The sequence below is a fragment of the Choristoneura fumiferana genome, chromosome 5 (genome assembly GCF_025370935.1).
Source record: "Choristoneura fumiferana chromosome 5, NRCan_CFum_1, whole genome shotgun sequence".
Classification (NCBI taxonomy): Eukaryota; Metazoa; Arthropoda; class Insecta; order Lepidoptera; family Tortricidae; genus Choristoneura; species Choristoneura fumiferana.
Genome location: NC_133476.1, coordinates 11410661 through 11435823, shown reverse-complemented (window position 1 = coordinate 11435823; position 25163 = coordinate 11410661). Strand labels below are relative to the sequence as shown.

The window sequence follows — 25163 nt, the reverse complement described above, 5'->3', positions numbered from 1 at the left end:
ACCGACGATCGGACGGACATAGCGAAACTATAACTGGATTAGTTTGTAGCCATTTTGACTAAGGAACTAAAAAATAATCTTTTCACCTCAGCACCTCAAACAGGCAGGTTTTGCTATGAGAAATCAGTGAGCAAAATCGCATTCTACCTACGTATTTCTAATCGTATTTTACCTACTGGTCAATTTTTCGTTCCGAATTCAAAACCTCTCTACTTACCGCTTTTGAAAAATGTGTGGCATTCTTAACTTTCTGGTGACTTTTTAAAGATGTAATCGCGAATGTACGTATCATTTTTGAGTACTTAAAGGTTTTAAAATGTGATTATTATTATTTGTTTCTAAACAGGTAGGTATATATGTGGTTTTATTCTTATGTTACATTTAAATTATGTTCCCGCTGCTGAGGTGAAAACTTGTATATGTCACACGAGACCAAAGTTTTTTTGCATCTCGTGTGTTTGAATCCCTTGCTACTCTCAGGATTCTTACCTAGAATCACTCGCTACGCTCGTGATTCAACTATACAATCCTCGCTTACTCGGGATTCTAAATCAACACTCGCAACGAAATCAACTTCGCTCTCTTGTTGCACAAATAACTTTTTTTTTTACTTTTATCGTATCGCTTTTTTAAGTTTAACTACGTGCTTTATGAATTGTTCCTTGATTAAGATTCGTCATTCGTACCTGTGTCTGTAGGTACCTAAGTATACCTATATCACCTTATCGTGAAACTAGGTTTTAAGTGATGAACGACCGTACAACGGCTAACCGATAGTGTCTTTTCCAACCTCGACATTGGCGGAATCATCGATAGTATCGATGGAGCTATACTTTTAAGAATTGAATTGAAAAAAAAAGTGATGAAGGAACACTGTTCTGATTGCCTGACTAGACTACGACCTATCGCTAACGATACCTAATTATAATGGAATATGCGCTCGTTTTCAATTATCAATTCACCTCTTCAATTTGTATATTGAAAATAAGTTATAATTATCTGCATACATTCGTACGAAATTTAAATTTCCGAGAATTATATTTACGGAGATAGGGCCACTTTGAAGAGAAAATATAAAGCCCTATTATTTCCCTATCCCACGTGAACTTCGAAAAATCCTTTCTCTGTGCTTTTCTATGATCCTCAAGTTATACATATGTCCGATATCACAAGCCTCTATGTATATTGTATAACTGTCTCTATAGCTTCAGTAGTTTATGCTGTGCGTCGTCTGACAATTAGTCAATCAGGCTGTCACGTACATACATACAGTCGCCATCATATATTTCAGAGCGGCCAAGGTGGTCAAAAATATCGAAGCATGAACTCTAATACCTCAATAATAAAGTGCATGTGCCGATATTTTAGAGCACCTCGGACGCTCCGAAATATCTGATGGCGACTGTACATAAAATCACGCCTCTTTCCCAACGGGCTAGGCAGAGACTACATCCTTCTACTTGCTACGATTCTGGCATACAACTCTCGCTTCCTCTACATTCATCAATCTTTTCATGCATGCACGTCGGTTTAGAGTACTCCTGACCCGACCTTTCAGGCAGTCACGTTATTCTTTCTTTTAGGTAACCAACCAACAATTTGGCGATAAAATAAGTTCTATAACCGCCGTTTATTAGTTCTATTAAAATCCTATAGCTCTAGCACGACCTAAAAATTAGCCATATAGCACGCTGTAACTCTCTTATAGTCCGATTTTGGCAAAGACGTGATCACTTAGAGGCTCTTGAGTAGCTGGAATTAACTCCAATAGTGATATACAAGTGGTATAATAGTACCACAGCAGCTAATAATAAAGAGTCAAACCTGTGGAATGTTTTCTTATAATTATCACTTAAAGCCTTACAAAAAGCTACAGTGATGAAAACAAACTCTTTTCGTGATAGTGTACTCTTTTGTAAGCAATTTTATAGAAATATTTGTATCTGGAAATTAACATGTGCCATTAATAACAAAACGCGAGTGCAAAACGGTAAATGCGAGATTTTAATATCAATTATTTTTATGTAGATACGTGAAAAACTATTGAAGTTGTAAGTTTTCTGTTATTATATATGATATTTTACATCTCAATTTTCAAGCGCCTTAGAAATTTGAAATACTACGGTCCAGTTTTTTTCTAATAGTTAATTTAACGGGTTAGGTTTGCAAATGGAAGTACTAAAGTCACTAGATTTTATACTTTTGACTGTATTGACAGTAAATTAAACTTAATTTCCATTATATGTCTGGCATTTTAAAGTTATTATTTGTAAACAAAAATGGCGTTATTATCTGTTACTCTTAATCGGTCCGATATCTCTATTGCATCGATCATATGGATATAGCAGCGATTTTAAACACTTAAAGTGATTATTAACACCTTTCAATAGAGTTTAGTTCTGTATAAGTTAAAAAAGATGTATCAAAACCTAGTTTCCAACTTTGAGCTTCAAGTAATCATGTTAAACAGCTTTTGGTGATATAATAGGGCCTCTTACATTAAACATCTTAAACGGGCTTAAAAAGTAAGTAACGAGCTTAAAAAACTTGAAACTCAAAAAGCTATATCTTCAATTTCTTTTATAGCACCATAAACGCTAAAACAGCTACACAGAGTTTCAACGGGGTACCCTAACTCCGTTATATCACTCTCTCAAGTCTCTCATTGGGAGCTATTAGAATTGCCATTATAACCATTGTATAGCTTTAGGATTTTCCTACGGCTTATTTAACACTATAGGCGACATTTAGCACTAGAAGGTAAACATAACACTCTTACAGAGCGACAGCTTTAAGATGCGTTAGTAGACACTCCAAAAGAGCATTCAGTGATAAAATCACCCTATAGCTGCAACTACAATCTATAACGTGATAACTTATAGCACCACTTTACAGCTTCGAGCTTTTTTTTTCTAATTTCTATTAAATCACTTTACTATCGTCAGTTGACTAATGTATTCAATTAGCTCCATAGGTTCGCTAAAAACTATTACTATAGATCTTATAAAGCTATTATAAGACTTAAAGCTGCTATAAGCTCAATATTTATCGCCCAATTGTTTGTTGGCTACATGATAGAACAGGAAATACGCAAATACGAAATACGCAAACTGCACGCTGGCTCAGCGTTAGCTAACTTATATGACATTATACCACAGTGCATCTCCGTTGCCAAATCAGTGCCACATACTACCATGCATTTTGTCCGCGGGTACCTATCCTGAGACAGACAGGGATGACAATAATATTGATCGCTTGCGGCGGCTAGGACAGCTTCTTTATCCTGCACGTTTTACATAAAATGCAACGTTATTAGTTTTCAACTGAGCGCCGTCGAGCATTTTATTAACATTAATTTACATCAATTACTATCTGTTTAACATTTCTTGTCGCAGGGGTTATTTCCTGAGGTAGTTATAGCGTGATCTTTTCAACTCTTTGCCAACCGGCAAATTTCTGCCTACCTATATTAAATCATCTTGACCCGAATTACTCACGCCTTAAATCGAGTTTAGCTCGACATGTTCTGCCTTACTTTGTAAAACCCGAGTTGAAAAATATAAAAAAATATATGGCTCTAGATTTCCACTACCAAAGACATACGAGTTACCCCAGTTTAGACCGTGGCCCATTTCAGGACGCCACAAGTTACAATTTACAAGCGCTAATCTCTTTTCAATGCCTACTTATTGCTAAACTACCTACTGCTAAACGAAGACTACCGGTCATAAATTATGTAACTTGTAGCTTCGTGAAATACGGCACTGCAAGAAAAATCGTACAAGTTGCATTACATTGCGGCGCTCAATTGAAAACTACAAACAAACTCGTTGGCTTTACAGCCTGCCAAAATATTCCAACTTGCACGGTTTTTCTTGCAGGGCCCTATTTAACCACGCTAACAGGTGCGACTACAACTATCCTAGAGAGCCATTTTGAAAATACGCGTAGGTACCTATGTTAACCACAAAACAAAACACATACGAGTACAATCGTAACGCAAACCTGACACAGCTTTAATCTCATGTCAAGAAGATGTCAAGATTTACAGACAAATTTACAAATAAATGTCGACTACGAAAAATAATTCTTGTTTTACAACATAATTATCATTAAATTTAGATACAAACATTAGATTGTCACTCAACATATGTCACTGACAATTGTCACGTTTATGAAATAGGTAGGGGTCTATAGTTATGTACCGGGCTATAGTTATGTTTCCAATCTGCGTGTCTCAATTAAAATTATTAAAAATTTTGAATTTGTGCGTGTAATTTGTGTAGGTATTTGTCGAAAGTCAAGATACAGAAAATCCCTTTAATTGTAACTAAAAGTACTTACCTAAGTCCAGAATCAAAATGTACTTGTTTATGGGTTTCGATGTTTATGCTTAAAATTAGGCGCGTCAATCTCAATCACATAGTTGAATTCCGCGTCTCGGTTCCGCTCCTGTTGCAATTCGATAATTAGACGTGAATTTTGACTCATGCGATCGATCGATTCTGCGAGTACCTACTCTTGTTCGCTTCGTTACGCAACAGTGGAAGCGAACCCTTAAGATACCAGGAAAATAGTTCTAAGCAGAAAAGGCCTTACCAAAAAAACCGGACAAGTGCGAGTCGAACTAGCCTGGAGAAATATCCGTATGAAAAATGTATTTGATTTTTTTTAATTGTGCCCCGTATTCAAACAACACAATTTCTTATTAATTTTGCCGTATTGATACAGATAGATTGAATATGTATAGATTTTTTTAAAAAAAATTTTTGCCTGATAGTTCCGAGATTTGGGGACTGGTTAAATTAGCGCCTATGTTTTTTTTAACTCGTTATGTAACTGTTTATTTTGAACTTATAAAAAATATATATTTGCTCACAAGATAGATTATACGATATAGTTTGCATTATTTTAAAATTTTCTAATTTAACCACAAAAGTCGCCCTCACGTTAAAAAATTGTTTAAATTTGCGTTTCTCGTCTATCCTTATAGTATGGGATCGTTGGATAGTTCTTTCAAAAACATAATTACTTTTATTTTTATTTATTAACTTATTTAGTTTGTTAAGACTATTTTGAATTCAGGGTGCCGTTGCAAATTATTAACCTTTAAAATGCTAATTTTTGTCACAGACAAGTGTCCTCCCTCTCTACAAGCTAACTGCTGCCTTGAAAAATCTGATAAAAATATGATGGTGATATACGTATACCTATAACGAATTCAAAAGAAAACTATCATAGCACAGCCATGTGAGCTTTACAAGTTAACAAGTAATAGTCGATCATAACATAATATTGAATATTTGCCTTATTTAGGTACGGAACATTTGCCCGTTTTTTTTGTTTTGAGGAACGAAGCTCTAAGAATATTTCAAAAATTGTACAAATTTAAATTTATATACGAGTTCGGTTGGGACGATTCCTTTTCCCTGGGTAATAACGGCTATGGAAAAAAACAAAATCATAACAAAAATGTTAGAAAAAAACAGTCAATTGGCACCAAAGAAAGTGGGTCTGTGAGAACAGCACAACACAAGGAGTTTCTGCACAATGTTAATGGCAATAAAAAGCTCTCGCTGTAATTTGTGCCATTGTTACGCTGTTACTCGTACATATACATACATATACATGCGTAGCAACATTCTTTTGTCGCGTTGTGTATTAATAATCTCCACAATACATGCATAGCAAACAAAAGATAATTAGATAAAAGTAATTTATTGTTATTGTTTTAGTACGTGTTATAAATGGCTTTAAATGGGGTTTACGGGCACACTTCCGGAAGTTCTAAATTCTAATTACTCGAGGGGTGATTTCTGAATTTCGTATGTTCAAAAGATTTTTCACTCCTCATGCTCTAATAGTACATACGTCAGTCAATAAAGCCTCACGGAGCAAGAATGAAATGTATCATTTATTTATTTTTTATTTACTAATCGAATAAATCCAATGACATGATCTATCTCTATACAGATGACAAGATCTATACAAATCAAGTCACTAAAAGCAACTGAATGCGGAAATTATGTATAATAACAAACATTAAAACTGGCCAAGAGCGTGTTGGACACGCCCAGGATAAGGTTCCGTAGCCATTAGGTACAAAAAAATCAAATAATATTTTTCTAAAGATTTCGTATTGTGTAATATTCCTTTATATTTTATATCTCAGGCTGCTCTTAAACTGCTAATTCTCAAGCAATCTTAGCCGCTATAATTTTCCTTGTAAATTTGATATATTCTGAATTTTTACATATTTTTCTTTTTCTTCTTTGATATATTCTGAATTTTGACATATTCTATTTTTTCTACTCAACTGTTTAGATTTTAGAGGAGGGGGGGGGGAGCGCTCGATTTTAATGAAAATTTGCACCTTAAAGTTGAATATTTCGCAAACAGATCACTGAATAGAAAAATTGTCTTAGCAACCCCCCAATGATTTTAAAAACCTATCCAACGATACCCCACACTATAGGATTAGACGAGAACAAAAATCACCCCCCTTTACGTCTATGGGAGGTACCCTAAAAAATTGTTTTACTTTTTTTTATTGTACCACTGTCGGCGTGACTGATATGTATGTTCATGCCAAATTACAGCTTTCTAGTACTAACGGTCTCTGAGCTTACCCGCGGACAGACAGACGAACAGACAAACAGACGGACAGACATGGCGAAACTATAAGGGTTCCTAGTGGACTACGGAACCCTAAAAATCACTTTTGCTTTTGTGATCTGAATGTAATTCAAAAGGTTACATCCGTAAAATTGCTAATAAAAATATTACGGGTATAATTCAGTGAATTCAGTAGAAAAATGAGTGATGGTGTGTGGACCATTTTCTATGGTACTTAAAGTATTTTACATTTCTTCTGCTAAGACGTTAGATCCACTTGAATCCAATAATTTTAATTTTCCTGCATTACTGTTTAAATTTTAAATAATAAAACAAAAAAGTTTAACAGCAGCGAAAAACTTTATGTAGTTATTATTTTTGATAATTTCCCTAAAAGTAAATTTTCTGACGCATGGATCAATGATTTGAGGAAGCGAAAGAGGTGATAGGTAAGTATAGAACCGTTTATTAAAGTTTAATACTTACTTTGTTTATATTTTTTTGAAAATATAGTTATCATCTCAAGACTAAAGCTATGACCTCCTCGGACCTTCTTAGGCATCGAGGGGTTATTATGACTCAAATAAATATCTTGATAAAATATACTAAGGCATCGCGGGGTTATTATGACTCAAATAAATATCTTGATAAAATATACTACCTACTAACGGCGTTTTAAAAGTACAAGTTTGAAAAAGTTTACTCAGTTCCTGGCTTTTTTTGTCACTACAATTTAATATAATGTAACTAACCCTACTAATATTATAACTTCACTAAAGTTTTCGCCTGCATGTGCGACCACGTGTGTGTTTTTGTCTTTTTTAAGCTAAAATAGCTCATACAAAGATTGAGGTGAAGTAGGTACCTACCTATGCCTGAATCTCGGAAATGACATAGGCTGGTTTTTATTTCGATAATCACACGAGATTACGATGTGTACTTATTAAGTTTAGGTATGGTAGGTATACTTAGGTAGGTAAGCTTTACATCATGTGGGGGATGAATTCAATAAGTTGGACAATGTTAGCCGCTGTTACTATAACTGACTGCAAAAAGTTTCGTCACTACTGAAAATTATCAAACTATTTTTAACTATCAGTGTTGCGCTATGGTGGCATCTATTTTTTTTTAACTCCATCCATGTGCCCGGGCATTATGAAAAATGACCAATATGAATGAGATAGCAATTTGATAAAAAATATTCAATTAAGTAATGAAATTGTCCGGGCGTTATACATAATGTCTATCCCCTATTGGGCAGAGTAATGAAACAAACTTGTTTCATTACTATTATTTTTATTTTTTATAGATTTATTACCTACGAAATTAAATATGTATAAAAATGTGTAAAGTAAGTTATCTATAATGGCAGAGTTCAATTCTGGCAGCCGCCGGCCGCTGCTACGACACGCTCGCTCCGCTCGCTCGGCTCGTGCTTGTTATGGTCACAGTTAAACCTAACACGCTCCTCTTTGCTGCGCTCGTCGTCGCACCTAAACTCTCCGATTCAATTAATCATGCTTCGGTTGCTTAAAAATAATTTGTAATCAATTGCCCAGCGATCTCGTAGCAATATTCAGAACGATCAGATAATGTGATAAATAATGAAGTTTAGTAGTATACTAATTAAACACTCGGCCCGGTATAGCTTGAAATTGTTCATAATGCCCCCATTAATCACTTTGTCCATAACATATGCATATTAAATGCCCGGGTGTCCTTCATAAAACGTAAACGAGTAACTACGGTATTTTTTTTGGGGATATGTATAAGAGTTTAGTAAGTATCACGTAATTTTAATTCAGTCACGAACAGAAAGACAGTGTACATTTTAGCAAGGTATCTAATTAAAATAAATCCATTTTTAAGTTGACTGGTTAAAGCAACGTGAGCTAATTACCGTAAATCAGATAACACGCCCTGATTCGTTGGAATTAAATGAAAGTCATATAAAGTATAATCAAAATATTATAATCAACCTGCTACACCGGTTTTTTATCACTTTGCATAAATGAAAAAGTAAGTAATTATCTGAAGGTATGGTCTCATTTTAATTTACGGAATGCACACAGTACAATTAAGGGTGACAGGACGTTTTATTTAAACTTTAGTGTTGGATTTAAATGTTCTTTAACGCCATTATTACATTAAAAAACGAAAAGATAAACTATTGAGCATATGGGATGCACTTTAACAATACCCTATTTTCTTCAAATATACTGTAAAACCAGAACATATTGAACAACCAAGAAAAGATACGCTGGGCCCGGGAATCCAACCCGGTTCCTTATCATTTCGTGATGTGCGCTTCACCCGTACCCCGGCGTCATCTTCAAGTACCTACACTAAACCGAGCGGTTAAACGGTGAAATTTCCCAAATCCCAATGTTTTCTCGACACAGTTATTATTACACTGCGAATTTTTATGTCCCCAAGCATCATTTATATAAATTGATAATAAATACATTTTGGAAGATGAGACCACAAATGTTTACAATGGTATAAGTACCTAATATTAACGGAAGTGAAAAATGAATAACGAGCGATTAACTTCTCAAAGTATAACTACAATGTTATGTTTAAAGTATTATACATACTATTATACCATGTGTGGTCTACATCGGATTAACAATTTCCATAGTCATAAAAATAATCGTTATCCTTAAAATATAACGGCGTAATAACAGTGGTTAAAACCGGAATTTAATCTGATTAACCTCGTATACAGGACTTCAGTTTTTACCCGAATGCGACCGCTAAGTGGGGCTCGAATTGATGTATGTGGTACGTTTTATATAGCACAAGCCAAACTTGACAAGACCCTGCTGCAAGAACTTGGTTCATTAAATAGGTAGTCATATCATCAGTTTTTAGATAATAGTATACGAGATATGGAATTTTAAAATTAAATGCATGGGGCGTCGTTTCACTGACCACGACTTGGTCGCGCTTGCTAAAGACGTTGCAAAGTGCCTGCTTAGTCCATAGCTCACTTATTCATACGTTTCCCTAAAATTTTTATTATTGTGAGCCCATCCAGATACCGGAAAAGTGGTGCTTTCTTGATCTAATAAAGTTTCAGCCCTGGCAAGGTATGCCCACTTTTATGGGAATTTTAAATGGCCGTGATATTTCGGAAGTTGAACGATACAAACATCTGTGTATTTTTATAGGGCCCATGGAATTCTGTTTGTATTGGATAGGTAGGTAGTAAGTTGGTGCTTACCTGATCATTCATAGTATACACGCACTACCTATCTTTGCTATCTGTACCACTACCATGAGTTTACAGTGACCGTACTCGATAGCGACGGCGTAAATTATTTGTAGAGGCGCTGTACAATTCTCCATACAAATAATTTACGCCGTCGCTATCGAGTACGGTCACTGTAAACTCATGGTAACTGGCGGTGTGCTGACGGGGTAATAACTTAATAAGTTGTTAGGTACTCACCTGATCATTCATAGCGTACACACTAGATTTAGTGTCGCGTGGTGCTGACAGCGGCAACTCGAGATTGTCTGGTCTCTGCAACAAAAAGATTTACCTACATTAAGGTCCATCTTACTGGCCTGGCAATCATATTAAAGTTCCGAAAGTAGATGTTATAATATTCGTTATCATCATAATCATCATCATCTAAAACTGTATTTTTACAAGCTCTTATTCAATTTCAAATGTACCTACTTGTGTATCTATGTCCTTCGCAGAATTTAAAGTTCATAATAAGAGCCAATGTGCATTTTTCATAAAATTTCTCGAAAGAATTTGGTGCACAAATCTACAAAATATCCCTTGAACAAGAACTACATCAGAAAAAGTTCTTATTGATCTGTGTCGTATCTAAAAATACCTAATCATATTCTGGAATAATATTGACTTGTTTATAAGTTTGTTTAAAGAATATATCAATATTGGTATTGAACGAACAGTATAATGTGACGCGGCAGCTCTGTTTTAGTTTTTATAATCGGATATAACAGGTTAGTTAACTTCTCAGCATGATAGTTACGATCAATTTTGTGTAACTTCTTGCTTTTTATTCTCAAAGGAAAAGAAGCTCCCTCAATCTGCCGAGTAAATTGTTGATTAGATCTATCCATCCTGGATAGAAGCAAATTATTTGATCATAGTTATTTGCTTCAGTAGAGCTCTAGTTGATTGAGAATCGCCTGCAATCAGGAACTAATGTTCCTTCAACGCGGAAGTTAAAGTTCAATTTTAATAATATAGAATACAAGCTTAATAACAGCGGTTAACTCTTGTTAAACTTGTTAGGTACTAATAGGAGATTAAAATGTAGCTTTGGAAAAATAATTACCATTCGATCGCTTTTTCCACAAATTGATTTACTTAGTATTTAAAAAAAAGATAGAACTAAATTCCTCCATTTTACGAGCAAACGATAAACTTTTCTGATTTGTCTCGAGAATATACCTATATGTCGGCCGATCGTAAAATCCGCCCGATCACGAAATTCCTAGGCATATCGTGAAATGGCGCCATTTCATGAATCGGCTAAATCTCACCGTTTAACGATTTGCCTAATGACGTTTAGGCAGATCATGAAATTCCTAGGCATATCAAAAAACGCCGCCATTTCATGATTTGGCCAGTTTAGGCAGATCATGAAAATCCTAGGCATATCATGAAACGCCGCCATATCGGTTCTGGCACTTCGCTGGCCGCGCCGCGGTACGCTCGCTTCGCTCGCTCGGCTGTGCGTTGTGGCCAAAATTAATACTAACCACTCCTCGCTTCGCTTGTCGTACCTAAATTTTTCTTTTTTTCGGCATATCACGATGTGCCCGATATAGAGCTAGGTATATCGACGAATCACGAATGCGTTGCTCTAATCGATCTGCTGTATTGTTTCAAAGGCACATCGTGATATGGTTGGCCAACTTTTAGGCATACAATGAAATGGCGCCATTTCACGATATGCCTAGGAATTTCGTGATCAGGCGGATTTTAAGATCGGCCGCCGACATATAGGTACCTAGATTGAGAACGTAGCAAACGTACCTATTGCGAAACAAAGGTAGCCAATGTTGGTTATAAATTAAAATAACTCACAAAACTCGTTCACCTTTACTACCTACGAGTAGAAGGTACTCATATCAATCCCTACGTTTTTCACAAAGTATATGTATGTAAATACTATAATGAAAATAAGTAGTCGAGGGGAAGACAAAAAACTATTTTGGGTTGCATGCAGTCTGTGATGAAGATAGACACGGATTGTTATTAAATGGAAAGAACTGTGTTTATAAATTGCTTGCGTTAAACATCATTTGAATGTAAACTATACCTAAATGTATATATATACTCACTTAGTTCATTTATGGTTTTAAAACGAAAACGCGTAAAAAAAGTATTATTGTCTTCTTTATTTATGAAAGAGGGTAATGACTTAAAACGTTTTTGAATTAAGCATGTTAAAATAGGTTTAATGGAACAAGTACATATCTACGAGTGTAGATCTGTGTGATTCACGAATTCAATAAAGTAATAAACGCTAGATTTTTTATTGCACATGCTTTATTGATTTTTATGGGTCTTTATTGGTTTTATGGTAGATGATGCGATTCTTCATTTTAGGAGGTACTTTCTTGAAATGATAATTTGTGACATAAATGAAACTACCTTTCGCTATTCGTATTTGGGTAAAAGTCATCTCATTTATGGAGATGCCATGAGTAGGCCATGGGGCTAGCTTAGTAGACAATTAGTGCAAGATGCATGATGCAGTTATCAAAAGTAAGCGCAAGTATTTTACTCAAATTTCTTTGCAAATCAAATCATCATCATCATCATGACATACCACTCCACTACTGGACATAGCGGCCTCCCCTAAGGCTTTCCACTCAGACCGGTCTTGTGCTTTGCGCATCCACTACGCTACGATCCCGCGATCTTAACCAGGTCGTCGCTCTGTCTTGTTGGAGGCCTACCGACAGCTCCTCTCGGTCCGCGGACGCCATTCGAGAACCTTCTGATTCTGACCCCATCGGCCATCAGTCCTGCGAGCAATGTGCCCCGCCCATTGCCTCTTCAGTTTTGAAATTCTTTGGGCTATGTCGGTAACCTTAGTTCCACTGTGGATATCATCTTTTCTGAATGTATTTCGCAGAGAAACCACGAGCATAGCCCTCTCCATAGCCCTCTGAGTGACTTTGAGCTTCCTCATGAGGCCCATCGTTAGCGCCCACGTCTCAGTTCCGTATGTCATCACTGGCAACACACACTGGTCAAAGACTTTTGACTTCAAACACTGCGGTTTTTTGGATGAAAAGATATTTCAAAGAATATATTATAATATTGATCTTTACATAATGTCCACAATTAAAATTACTCCATATAAATGTGTCATTTATTCATTCCGCGTTATAATTTTATAACAGTTCGGTGTGGCAATTCTCGATCCAGTTTGTATTTCTTAAGATTGCGATATTGAATGGTACAGAGAGCTTTGCACTTAAATGGCACTGTGTCTCGCAGCATTGAGTTTGCGTTTGTTAAATTATTTTATAACTAGTTTATCGTCGACGTGCAACGTTCTAATCCAATGATCCGACGTAAAATTTTATTGTCTTTATTAATTTCGTAGATACATTTGTAACTTGATTAAATTTGAATGGGGAATAATCTGTTTGACCTCATAAAACATTTTTGTTTAATTTCGTCTTTGTTTCATTCAACAAGCTCTGACCTAGAAAGAACGAAGAATGTTTTAAAGTTGATATGGTGAATCTAATTATGCATCTAACTTGTAGGATTTATATTATAGGATAGTACCTACTATCAATACTGAATATAGGAAAATTTACTAAAAAATAACATTTTTTTAAAGTAGTAGTAGTAGTAGTAGTAGTAGTAGTAGGTGGAGGATCAAAATAGTAGATTGTTCAACAAGAAACTAAAACAAGCCATAATGACACGAGATGTTTATAGAGGGTGGCTATAGTTCGAGTGGCATTATGGTTGTTTAGTCTCGCGTTAGACTCTCTACTTTTCACTTTGAATGCGAGGAAAAAAACAATGTTCTGTTCAATATTAATTTTTAAAAACGTACGATCGACTAATGGCAGGACATCTGTTCAAAATTCAAATAGCAAAACAAAAATGCGCGGTTTTATCTTTTCTTTTATTGTTTTTGAAGTGACGCTTTAAATGCTAGCATATTTAGCCAACAGTTGTAAAATTGAAAATTAATTTAAAACTAATTGGACTATGCATAATAAAATGAATTAATCTTTAATATAATTTAATAGATTCATATTCGTAATCATTAATTGTGTTTCACGAAATTAAATAGTTTTTATTTTTATTTTCGCATAGTTGTCATTTTCAGGTTATTTACACGTCCTAAAAGTTTTCCATTCACAGACACCGTGATAGGCTTTCCACCGTAAATAAAAACAAAAACTTTAACCCCTGGAGATTAATGAGGAGCTTTAGTCCCGATATGCAGAGACTAAAGTAACATTTTAAGAGCATGACAAGTGAAATTTATTTTTTGTCTTTTTAAGTTTAGATAAAATGAAATTGAACTGGTTTTCTTTCATTTTATTTACCATGTTTATTATAGGGATTTAGTCCATATTATGATTAACCCTATGGATGTACCTCGGCCATGCCATACAAGTACAGGCTGTGACTGTTGTACTTTAGTCGATTTAATATCCGGGCATGGCAAATTTACGTTTTTAGGGTTCCGTAGTCAACTAGGAGCCCTTATAGTTTCGCCATGTCTCAGAATCAAAATCAGAAATACCTATTTGTATGAATACGGTTACACGGTCTTAAAATACAAATATTGGTACATGTGTATTCAACCTACATGTCTGTCCATCTGTCTGTTTGTCTGTCTGTCCGCGGCTAAGCTCAGAGACCGTTAGTACTAGAAAGCTGTAATTTGGCATGAATATATTTTTTTATTTATTTATTTTATTCAAGAACAATATACATTGTGTTTGAAATCATAATGGGTACTAGACAAAAATGCATAACAATAGATCACCCATATAAGTAATAACATAATCAAAACAAAACAATAGAACATGCACACATAATAACATTGTCAATCAAAAATTTCTAAAATGTCATTACAATTAATATTAATATATAATCAGCGCTGGGGTGTTTATAATTAACGCTAGGTATGCTGAGCCAGTGTCCGATTTACAACCGCAATGACACATACTTTCCTACGTGTTGTCTATTTGTACTTAATACTTTTGTCTTGTATTGTGAATAAATGTATTTTCTTTTCTTTTCTATTTTTTTAATTATTTAAGGGTACCCTACCTTCCATAGACGTGAAGTGAGGGTGCTTTTTTTTTCTCGACTAACCTTATAGTGCGGGGTATCGTTGGATAGGTATTTTAAAACCATTGGGGGGTTGCTAAGACGATTTTTCGATTCAGTGATCTGTTTGCGTAATATTTAACTTTAAAGTGCAAATTTTAAAATTCAGGATGGTAGTAAGTATATCAAATTTACAAGGAATATTATAACGGCTAAGTTTTGCTTGAGAATCAGTAGTAGATAAGGGGCTACCCGGCGGAATTCGATGTTTTTACTTCGCTTAAAGTATGCTTGAACGTTGTATAAACAATAAAGTTCCTAGGACAATATTTTAGCTTAGTATTTGTTCTTTAAACCTATCTTTTCAAAATTAAAAAAAATACCGTGTCTTATGAAAATTAATTTACCGTGAATCCTTTACTCGACCTAAAATACGTATAAACTCCCTTATTTTGCAATGCTTAGATATAAAACTTTAACCAAACAAGTAAATAGTAGTAGGTATAAACTACCTAATCTGGAAGATTCCGTACACATTACGAAATCCTTAGAAAAATATTACTTGATTTTTTCGTAATGGCTACGGAACCCTATCTTGGGCGTGTCCGATACGCTCTTAGCCCGTTTTTTTTTCAATCATCATTAACAGCAGTTATGTTTCTTTTTAAAAATAATGAAATGTTTCCTTGCAGTACATTTTTGTATCTTCAAAATGTAGACTACTTTCCTACCAAACGGCAGTACTACAAAGATCTCAATGAACGCGTCAAAAAACTGAACTTAACTTAATTGCAAAATTTTACTTTTTACAGTTCGCCGCGAATGTCGCTGTAGATAGATAGATCTTTTGTTCGTGATTTTTAAGTTGTATTTTGAAATTAAAGCATTAACAATATAAAGTTAATAATAATTTAATAATAAAAATAAAATAAACACCACTCGTGCAAACGTCACCTATTTTCAGTAAGGTATTTGTTACACTTTATTTGCGTATGAATATTTTAACAGGTGTCATATTTTAGTACCTACCTTATTTAAGCTGCACAGCTGGGCTGCCTATTTATTCTGACCTTGTTACCTGAGTTTATCACAGAATTTTTATTTACATTACTTAATTCAAAACCAATTCCACATTCCAATTGATTACAAGTTTTTGATTTGTCTCATTACTTTCCACGATAGTCAATCAGCCAAATATCATAGGTACTCTTAAAAGCTGAACGAGTTAATTCAATATCTAACTTAAATCATTTTAATATCTTGACAACTACAAGAGTCGATGTTTTAATTTTGTTTTAAAGTGGCAGATACTCTTACTAGGAACCTTTTTTAAGAAAAAAAATACGTAATTTTCAAGTCAAATAATGAAGAGACGATTTTAAATATCACAAGAATCACATCTCAGTTATTTCAGTTTTCAATATAAAGCAGTAACTCTATCTACTCGATATTTATCTTAAATGAATATTGTAAGCTTGCTAAAGTTAATGTACACACCACAGTCAGGATGCCAGTTGATGCGGAAGAGGCTATAGTTAAGTGAAAACGCGTAGTTATGTACTACTGACGTTGTTTTACTTTACTATTTATTGCTTTAATACAACATTAAGGTTGAAATGATTGTCAGTAATATGTAGATAAGCAACCAAATTATAAATTTTAAATGTGCTGTGTTATTTTTATATCTAAGTTTTTGAAACCAATAGGAGTAATTAGTCAAATGTTGAGGCGAGTATCGTACATCTCGTAGTTTATAAATGAACTAGCTTTTGCCGGCGACTTCACCCTAGCGGAAGAATCTTCTTATGTTTGTAAAAGAGAACTAAAGTTAGTCAGTCAGTCAGCGATGTTCTAGTTTACTTACTAGGTAAAGCAGCTCTTTAATCTTTACTTTAAATCCATTAACCGTAGATACTTAAAAAGTAAAATAAATAAGTGAAGTAAATGTTTCAGCCGATCCGAACTCCGATTGATCAACATTGTAATACTTAGTAAGTACCTTGAGCCACAACACAAGTCGGTCTCATTCCTTTCGGACCGGTTTTCGTGGCACACCGGCTGCGCGGTCCCAACGGCCTGATACAATATTATCAATAACTAAGTGAAAGGACAAGCTGATAAATATTTCTGCTTTATTTGTATCATACTGTAAAATAATTTTAAAATAACCCGTAGCTACTAAAGTTTACTAAAACCTAATACTTAAACCTTTACACAAACCCCGTAATTACATCCTGTATACAAACGTTCAATAACTTGTAATTGCTACAATTACTCTAGTCAAGAACTAAATTATAATTTACGTTTACTATAAACGTTAACTCGAAAGTATTATGATAACAAGGCGATTTTTTTCTAACCGATATATCTCAATAATTGTCAATTAATTCTGGCATCCATAATGATATGATGTTTCTAATATGTTTTTAGAGCGTGGAAAGTAGAAAGTTTTGTAATAAGCAGGTAGGTTAGATTAAACATTTCTAAAAGTGGGTTATCTGTAAGTGAATTTAAGAGGTAATTTGTAAGCATTGCGCAATGTAAATAGGATACTAAAAACGAGTTGAAAGGTAAATTTTTAAAGTTCAATTGTGGATTATTGGTGGATTATAAGGTACGTACGGGGCACATCTACACGTTGCTTTCGAAGTATAAACTGAGTCGTGTAGTGGATTCTCTAGGAGGAGGACATTATAATTGCCGGTCGGTGACCTCGTTTTGTTCCTCCCACTGTTAGAGCGTTAAATCAATTGATGTTATTATTACAAATGGAACGTGTCGTTCATCAACTGGGACACGCTTACATTTTGGGAGTTATGAAACCCTGGTAACTTAAAGGAATATTTAGGATAGGTAAGTCGCGGTGTTGGATAAATTTATTGGAATTCTTTTATAAAATCACGTAGGTAAGAAGTTTTTCACGTATGCATGTATCTGTGGGATCGCAAACTGAGTTATGGAACTTATGGATGATTTCTAAATCCATTCTGAAAATGTGTGTCAGTAAATCGGTGTAGCAGTTTTATTGAACATGTAAAACGCAATTTTATTCATCTAATTTCATGCAACTATAAAACGGAAAAAACATAAAAAATCCATTATCATCCCCAATAAAATTGATGTAAGAGGTTTTTATACGAGAAATATTCGTCAGAGCTGCCATCTATGGTAGCGGCATCTCATTTCTTTGCTAGCGAACATGAACCTGCTTTACCAGTTTTTAGGGATTCGGTTGAACGTGTTAGGACCCTTTGGACATTTATTTAACTTCCTCTGGCAGTTTCAACAATGTATGTCTTTCAATTTTGTTTATTTCGTATTCAACTAATATTTTAAATAACATGGGCAAGTTCAGTCTTTAATTAAGTTGTTATATTATTTAGCTAGTTTGCTAAGTATTCGTGTTTTTGTAAACAGAAAACTGTCTATTTGGCTGATTAATTAAGTGTCCAATTAATATTTTCGCTGTTAGACGGCATCCACTTCACATATAACCAAATTTTAGTAAGCAGAGAGTATGTAAGTAGAATTTAAATTTTGAACTTCAACGTACGCCTTGTGACATTGTCTGTCTGTGAACGAACAATAATCATCTTATTTTGGTTTAGGTATAAATGTTAATTTGAAATATCTGTTTACATCTACCTAATTTTTTGTAAGGTAATTCCAGTGTGTCGTTGATGGTCCAAAATATTGGATGAACGAGTAATCAATAATTACAATCGTATTACCAATAGCTATTAGGTACTTAGATTAACTCGAAAGGCCGATCGGACTTAATTTTGGTTAATCAAAATCAATTTACTCTCTAATTGACGGGCATATACCTAACAGGCACAAGTGTCGTGAACAACTTTAATACATTCGTATTATTTTTGATACGAACACAAACATATGAATAAGCAATGTTCTGCGGAACCCTTCACGTTTTTAAGAACGAATAAGATGGCAAAGGATTTTTATTTTACACTTTTTAAATAGGTTCAGTTAAACAAAGACCAAGATGAAAGTGGACAGCGATTGGTAGAAAACTGAATCGGATTTGAGATTTACTTAAAAATGTTGACTATAGAACATTTAAGTTTGTTTAGTTTTAAGATTATTTACTAAGCGACAAAAGCGACAAGCAGCTGACAGCAGCAATGCCATCATTATTCACTAGATGGCATTAAACTTGTAAGAAATAGTTATTTGTGCAACAAGAGAGCAAAGTTGTTTTTTGTTGTGAGTGTTATTTTGAATCCCGAGTAAGCGAAGGATTCTATAATTGAATCACGAGCGTGAGCGAGTGATTCTAGGTTAGAATCCTAAGAGCAGCAAGGGATTCAAATACACGAGATGTGAAAAAACTTTGGTCTCGTGTGACACATACAATTTTTCACCTCACCAGCGAGAACATCATTTAAATGTAACTTAAGAATAAAATCACATATACCTACCTGTTTACAAAACAAAAACATTTTTTTTAAATATAATGTGATTATTTTTCACATTTAAAACCATAAAAAGTGTCCAGTAGATACAATACAAATCTCATACTCATAGCATGTATTGTAATTTGATCTTAGAACTTCTTGTGCTAGGTATATGTCACACTTATTTTTTTATACTGCAAAAGCCTCATCTTGGGGTCATTAAAAAGGTTGAACAATAAACGTATATTTTATTATAAATGTTATTAAACCTTTAAATGCGAATATTATTAAGATTTCTATTAAATAAACATAAATCGATTTGTTAAAAATTCATTCAATTTTCAAATACCTATTTATTCCAACTGTAGAGTACTGTAACATAGTATACGGAGTTATTTTATAAAAAAAAATATACAAGAAAAGCGGCTTTCGTGCAACGAGGTTGCATACTTTATTAAAAGATCGGGAAAATTTACATTTTGGAAATATTTCGTTGTAATGTAATTTATTAGGTATCTATCGATATATTTTTAATATCAAAAATTTAATTTAAGATTGTAATCAACACATTTGATCCTATCTCTCGTGTTTTTCGTGTTGAAGTGAAATGACAGATCAAAGTGAAGTTCAAATATTTGGAATTCAGTGAGTAGACCCAAACACTGTACCCAGCATTTAAAAAAAATAATTAAAAAGCTACTTTGTCTCACGGAGTGAGCAAAATGCGATTTTGCTCACTGATTTCTCATAGCAAAACCTGCCTGTTTGAGGTGCTGAGGTGAAATAGTTATTTGTGCAACAAGAGAGCAAAGTTGTTTTTTGTTGCGAGTGTTGATTTTGAATCCCGAGTAAGCGAAGGATTCTATAATTGAATTACGAGCGCTAGCGAGTGATTCTAGGTTAGAATCCTGAGATCAGCAAGGGATTGAAATACACGAGATGCAAAAAAACTTTGGTCTCGTGTGACACATACAATTTTTCACCTCAGCAGCGAGAACATAATTTAAATGTAACATAAGAATAAAACCACATATACCTACCTGTTTACAAAACAAACACATTTTTTTAAATAGAATTCGATTATTATCAAATATAATAATTACATTTAAAACCATAAAAAGAGTCCAGTAGCTACAATACAAATCGCATACTCATAACATGCAATCTTAACTTCTTGTACTAATGTCACACTTATTTTTTAATACTGCAAAAACCTCATCTCGGGTAATTGAAAAGGTTGAACAATTAAACCTTTAAATATGATTTTTATTAAGATTTCTATTACATAAACATAAATAGATTTGTTAAAAAATCATTCAATTTAACAAATAATAATTATACTGTAGAGGCAGTATACGGAATTCTTTTTATAAAAAAAAACAAGAAAAGCGGCTTTCGTGCAACGAGGTTGCATACTTTATTAAAAGATCGGGAAAATTTACATTTTGGAAGTATTTCGATATATTTTTAATACCAAACATTTAATTTAAGTTTGTAATCGACAAATTTGATCCTATCTCTTGCTTTTTTCGAGTTGAAGTGAAATGACAGATCAAAGTAAATATTTGAATATTTGGAATTCAGTGAGTAGACCCAACACTGTACTCAGCATTTAAAAAAAAAAATTAAAAAGTTACTTTGTCTCACGGAGTGAGCAAAATGCGATTTTGCTCACTGATTTCTCATAGCAAAACCTGCCTGTTTGAGGTGCTGAGGTGAAAAGAGTATTTAAATCACAGCATATAAATTACATTAAGATCCAGTTGTTACATTCAAATATCAAACGTTAAAAATATTATATTACAGTCATGATAATAATTATATATTACATATGTATAAAGAAAAACAGTTACGTTGCGTTGCGCCTCCGCTACCACTTCTTGTTTGTGGACACTTCTTGTTACTTTGCTGAAATTCCTTTAAAAAAGAAAGGACTTCAATTTATTTAGTGTAGTACCATCAGCCAAATAAGTGGTCTATCAATTTTTAAACAAGTTCCTATCAATAATATGTCGCTAAAGTCGAACTTTCAGGTTTACAGACACATCTATTGGCATTATTGTTTTATGACATGCAGACGATTATCAACTTTAGGGTGGTAGACCACATATTTGGCTGATAGTACATTATGACACTTGGTATTATGCTCCATTTGATATAATTGGATTTTTTTTAACACCTGTAAATTACTACAGGAATCGAAACAGTTTTGCCTCCTGAACATGGGAAAATATTTATTATAATTTATTTCTCCATATTTAAAAAAATACAAAAAAATATATCTGAATTTGCCAACACAGAATAGATAATTTTCCTTTGCCTTTTTCACCAGAAAAAGGAGCTGTCATAATTTTGACAACGTCGAAGTTCGTGTCGTGCGGTCCCTCTGACACTTATACTATTTAATACGCGAGCGAGAGGGACGTTCGTAGTAGCCATGTGGATTTACGTGTTCTTTTTTTTAATAGAGACTAGACAAAAGTATTGGGTCTATTGTGTGGTAGTTTTGGAGTTATGCCCTTTTAGAATAAGTCAGCACATCTTAAGAAAATTGTAATAAATTGATTAATAATCGTAGCGAAATTTAAAAAATGTCAGCGTCTTTCTCTTTCCAAACAGAATACAGAAAAAGAATCAAATTATAATCTTAGAAATATGAAATTTTAAGATTGGTTTTTTTTTGGAATCTTTTTGTATTTTTGTCAACCCGTAAAACCTAAATTGAAAATACAAACTGAAATATAGATGCACAGAAAAAACAGAAAAATAAGACCATCACTGGGAATCGAACCCAGGTCCATCAGTGGTGTAGCGGTATAGCACGCGGTACGGATTACCGAGGACCTGGGTTCGATTCCCAGTGATGGTCTTATTTTTCTGTTTTTTCTGTGCATCTATATTTCAGTTTGTATTTTCAATATGAAATTTTGTCAATTCGACTTCAATTTCGACTTACATTACTTACTCTATTTAGAAGTAAAGGGTTACAGGATAGTTCTACACGATTCTGTATGATTTGTATCGGTTTAGGTTAGGTTAGGTTTATACCTATTATATCACATCATAACGGTATTATTAGAGAGTAGGTAAACTCGTGCTTCAGTTTTGTAATTTCATAGATCCTCGTAGGATCGTAAAAACGATCGTGAATTAGGCTGAGAGCCAAAATTTAACATATGATTTTTTTAAAGGGTGGAAAAGAAACAAGTGGGTCATCTGATAGTAAGAGAGCACCACTATTCATCATCATCATGATTAAAGTCAGAGCATTGTAGATGGTTGCCAGCTTACAGGGCTAAGAAGGAATACAGCTATGTGCTGGTAATTTCGTCGTCCACACCAGAACACAGCAGCGCTAGCACTACTGCTTGGCGGCAGAATTAGCGAGTGGTACCGGTACAAAAGACAAGACAAGACGTTACCATCCGTAAATACAAAATAAAAGCATATTTACACTAATCTGGTAGAGTCGATTTTGAAGGATTACGCGATTATTGCATGTCTAAGTTTACTAAGCTCATGACACGTAAAACATAGTTAATTTAATTTGAAAGTTAATATTAGGGCAGCATAACGTATTTATGTTGGATTCATTAATAACACGGCATCTTATCTTTGTATCAATATCTTTCGTGGCAGTTGCGTGTTAGATAAGTGCTGTTAGTTTATCATTATTACAAATATGTTTATAGTCATGCTTGCTTTATTTAAATAATACTAAACTACTCTATAATATTACGATACTAAATACTACTAAGAAACTTACTGTTAAATGAAAACTGAAAAATAGTATGATAGAGTATTGACAATATGGTATATGATGTTGTCTAAATTAGGTTACTAAATTAAAATTAAAACTTATTTAAGTTAGTTTCTAGAAGTACAATAAATATGTAATAAAAATTGAACCCACCATTTAAAGTTTAATTACTGCAACATCCAACCAGCAGGGTTTCATAAATTCCATACATTAATTTAATGCGTTCCGGTCCCAAGTAAGATCTTAATTAATGTATCGAGGAAGTTAAAAGAGTAAAGCTATTAACAATAATTGATAGAGCACTGGTACGGTCACATGAGTTCACAAGCTGCACTGAGTTTTTTTTACAGGTATGCGTGCGCGTTAAAACTGTATAAAGTTAGTTCGGGATTTTAGTCGGGGTTTTGTGGCACGCTAGAAGCACGTGCGGGCCGCGCGGGAAGACTGCGTGGCGTTGGCGCTGCCGCGACGGGGCGGGGGCCGCTAGTACCGCCGCGGGCCGCGCGCCGCCGGGGGCGCCAGCCCTGCCGTGCCCCAAACATGCCCAAACACTAACACCACACCAACTACACCAACCACAGTCTGCGGCATCCGACGTGCCACCTCACCACACTTCCGATTATTGTTTTTAGCATTTTGACGCCTTTGACTTTTATGATGATTGCCTTTTTTAGTGCCCCATTGTAGAGTCGATTTTGATGTTTTTTTAATAGTAATTTTTGTATATACTGTTAGTTGTCAGATATATTGCAATTGCAGCATAATTTGTGGATAAAATTTCATGCGTGTAAATTTTTACTACATTTAAAAATTAAGTAAGTGTTAGATATACAATGCTATGCCATGGATTTATTTTACTAGGCGGTCTCGTGCAGACTATAGAGTTAACTATTAGATACCTGTAATTCCAAGTTGAGTACTATGCAGGGTCAAGCCGTGTCAAAGTGTATGGAATTGGTATCGCTGACCCAGGTTTGACAATTTAGTTTTATTTCACCAAACTACGCAGGCACAGGTTCATACCCTCCAGTCATCATCATCATCATCATCCCAGCCTATAACGTCCCACTGCTGGGCACAGGCCTCCTCTCAGAACAAGAGGGCCCACCCTCCAGTATTATTTCACTATTCTCTCATTAAACAAATAAGTTCAAACTATAAAACACATGTCTTCAATAAAGGGGCGCCATGTTTGGCTTTGGAAGACGTTTATCTAGTAAATTCTGCCATTTTGGTGGTATTAGGCAGGGGCAGCGGCTAAAGCATTTCTTTTTATACTCGTAGATACAATACAATACAATTACTCTTTATTGTACACCAGAAATAGTAAGCGATACAGAAAACAGGTACACAGAGAAAATTACAAGATAATTAATAATCGAATTAGAAAAGTTGATAAACTCCCGTCATTTCATAGTTTGATAATTCAAAAACGGCTAAACCGATTTTAATAAAACATAGCTTCAAAACCACAGTAAGGAAATTCGCTTTCACGTAAAAAAACACATCGAAATCAGTCCATCCGTTTGAGAGCTACGTTTCTTATAAAAGCTCTATATGGACTTAAGCAGGCAGGGAGGCAGTGGTATAAGAAACTCGACACAGAATTAAAGAACATTGGTTTCAAAGCTTCACAAGCTGACCCATGTGTATATCTACTAGGGAAAAGAGGAGTTAAAATAACTATAGTAATTTATGTCGATGACCTTTTAATTGGGCAATCAACTATTTTACCGACACTTTGGGCGTCTCCTGCGTTACCAAAATTGCCTCTGGCGTTACCAAAAATCGTACTTCCAACAAGATATTTCACGGTTTAATAGGTTGAACTTACGTAAGATGGCATGTATTCATATACACCATCTATTACTTACAGAAAAAACATGTTTGCTTACAAAAATCTGCAATTGTTTGAAAAATGTCGCGGACAGATTAGTGTGGATAAAAAAGTTGATTGGCCCAATTGACTACTCATGTCAAAAGAAAGCTCCAAGAAATAAAAGACTTGTTAAACACGAAATTTGAGCTGAAAGACTTAGCGACACCTAAACGTTTGATTGGA

At 34.4% G+C, this 25163-nt stretch overlaps 1 protein-coding gene across 3 annotated transcripts in view; it reads right to left on the bottom strand.

Moving 5' to 3' along the window:
* The window catches only part of LOC141428110 (uncharacterized), a 47117-nt gene that overhangs the window by 9522 nt on the left and 12432 nt on the right, over nucleotides 1-25163 (bottom strand). For 2 of the 3 annotated variants that reach the window (XM_074087869.1, XM_074087871.1), the window contains exon 3: nucleotides 10070-10144. In XM_074087869.1, coding sequence (XP_073943970.1) covers nucleotides 10070-10144 — 75 coding nt within the window. Of the gene's footprint in view, nucleotides 1-10069; nucleotides 10145-23254; nucleotides 23555-25163 lie in introns of those variants that run through there. The other variant, XM_074087870.1, reaches the window with a different exon arrangement.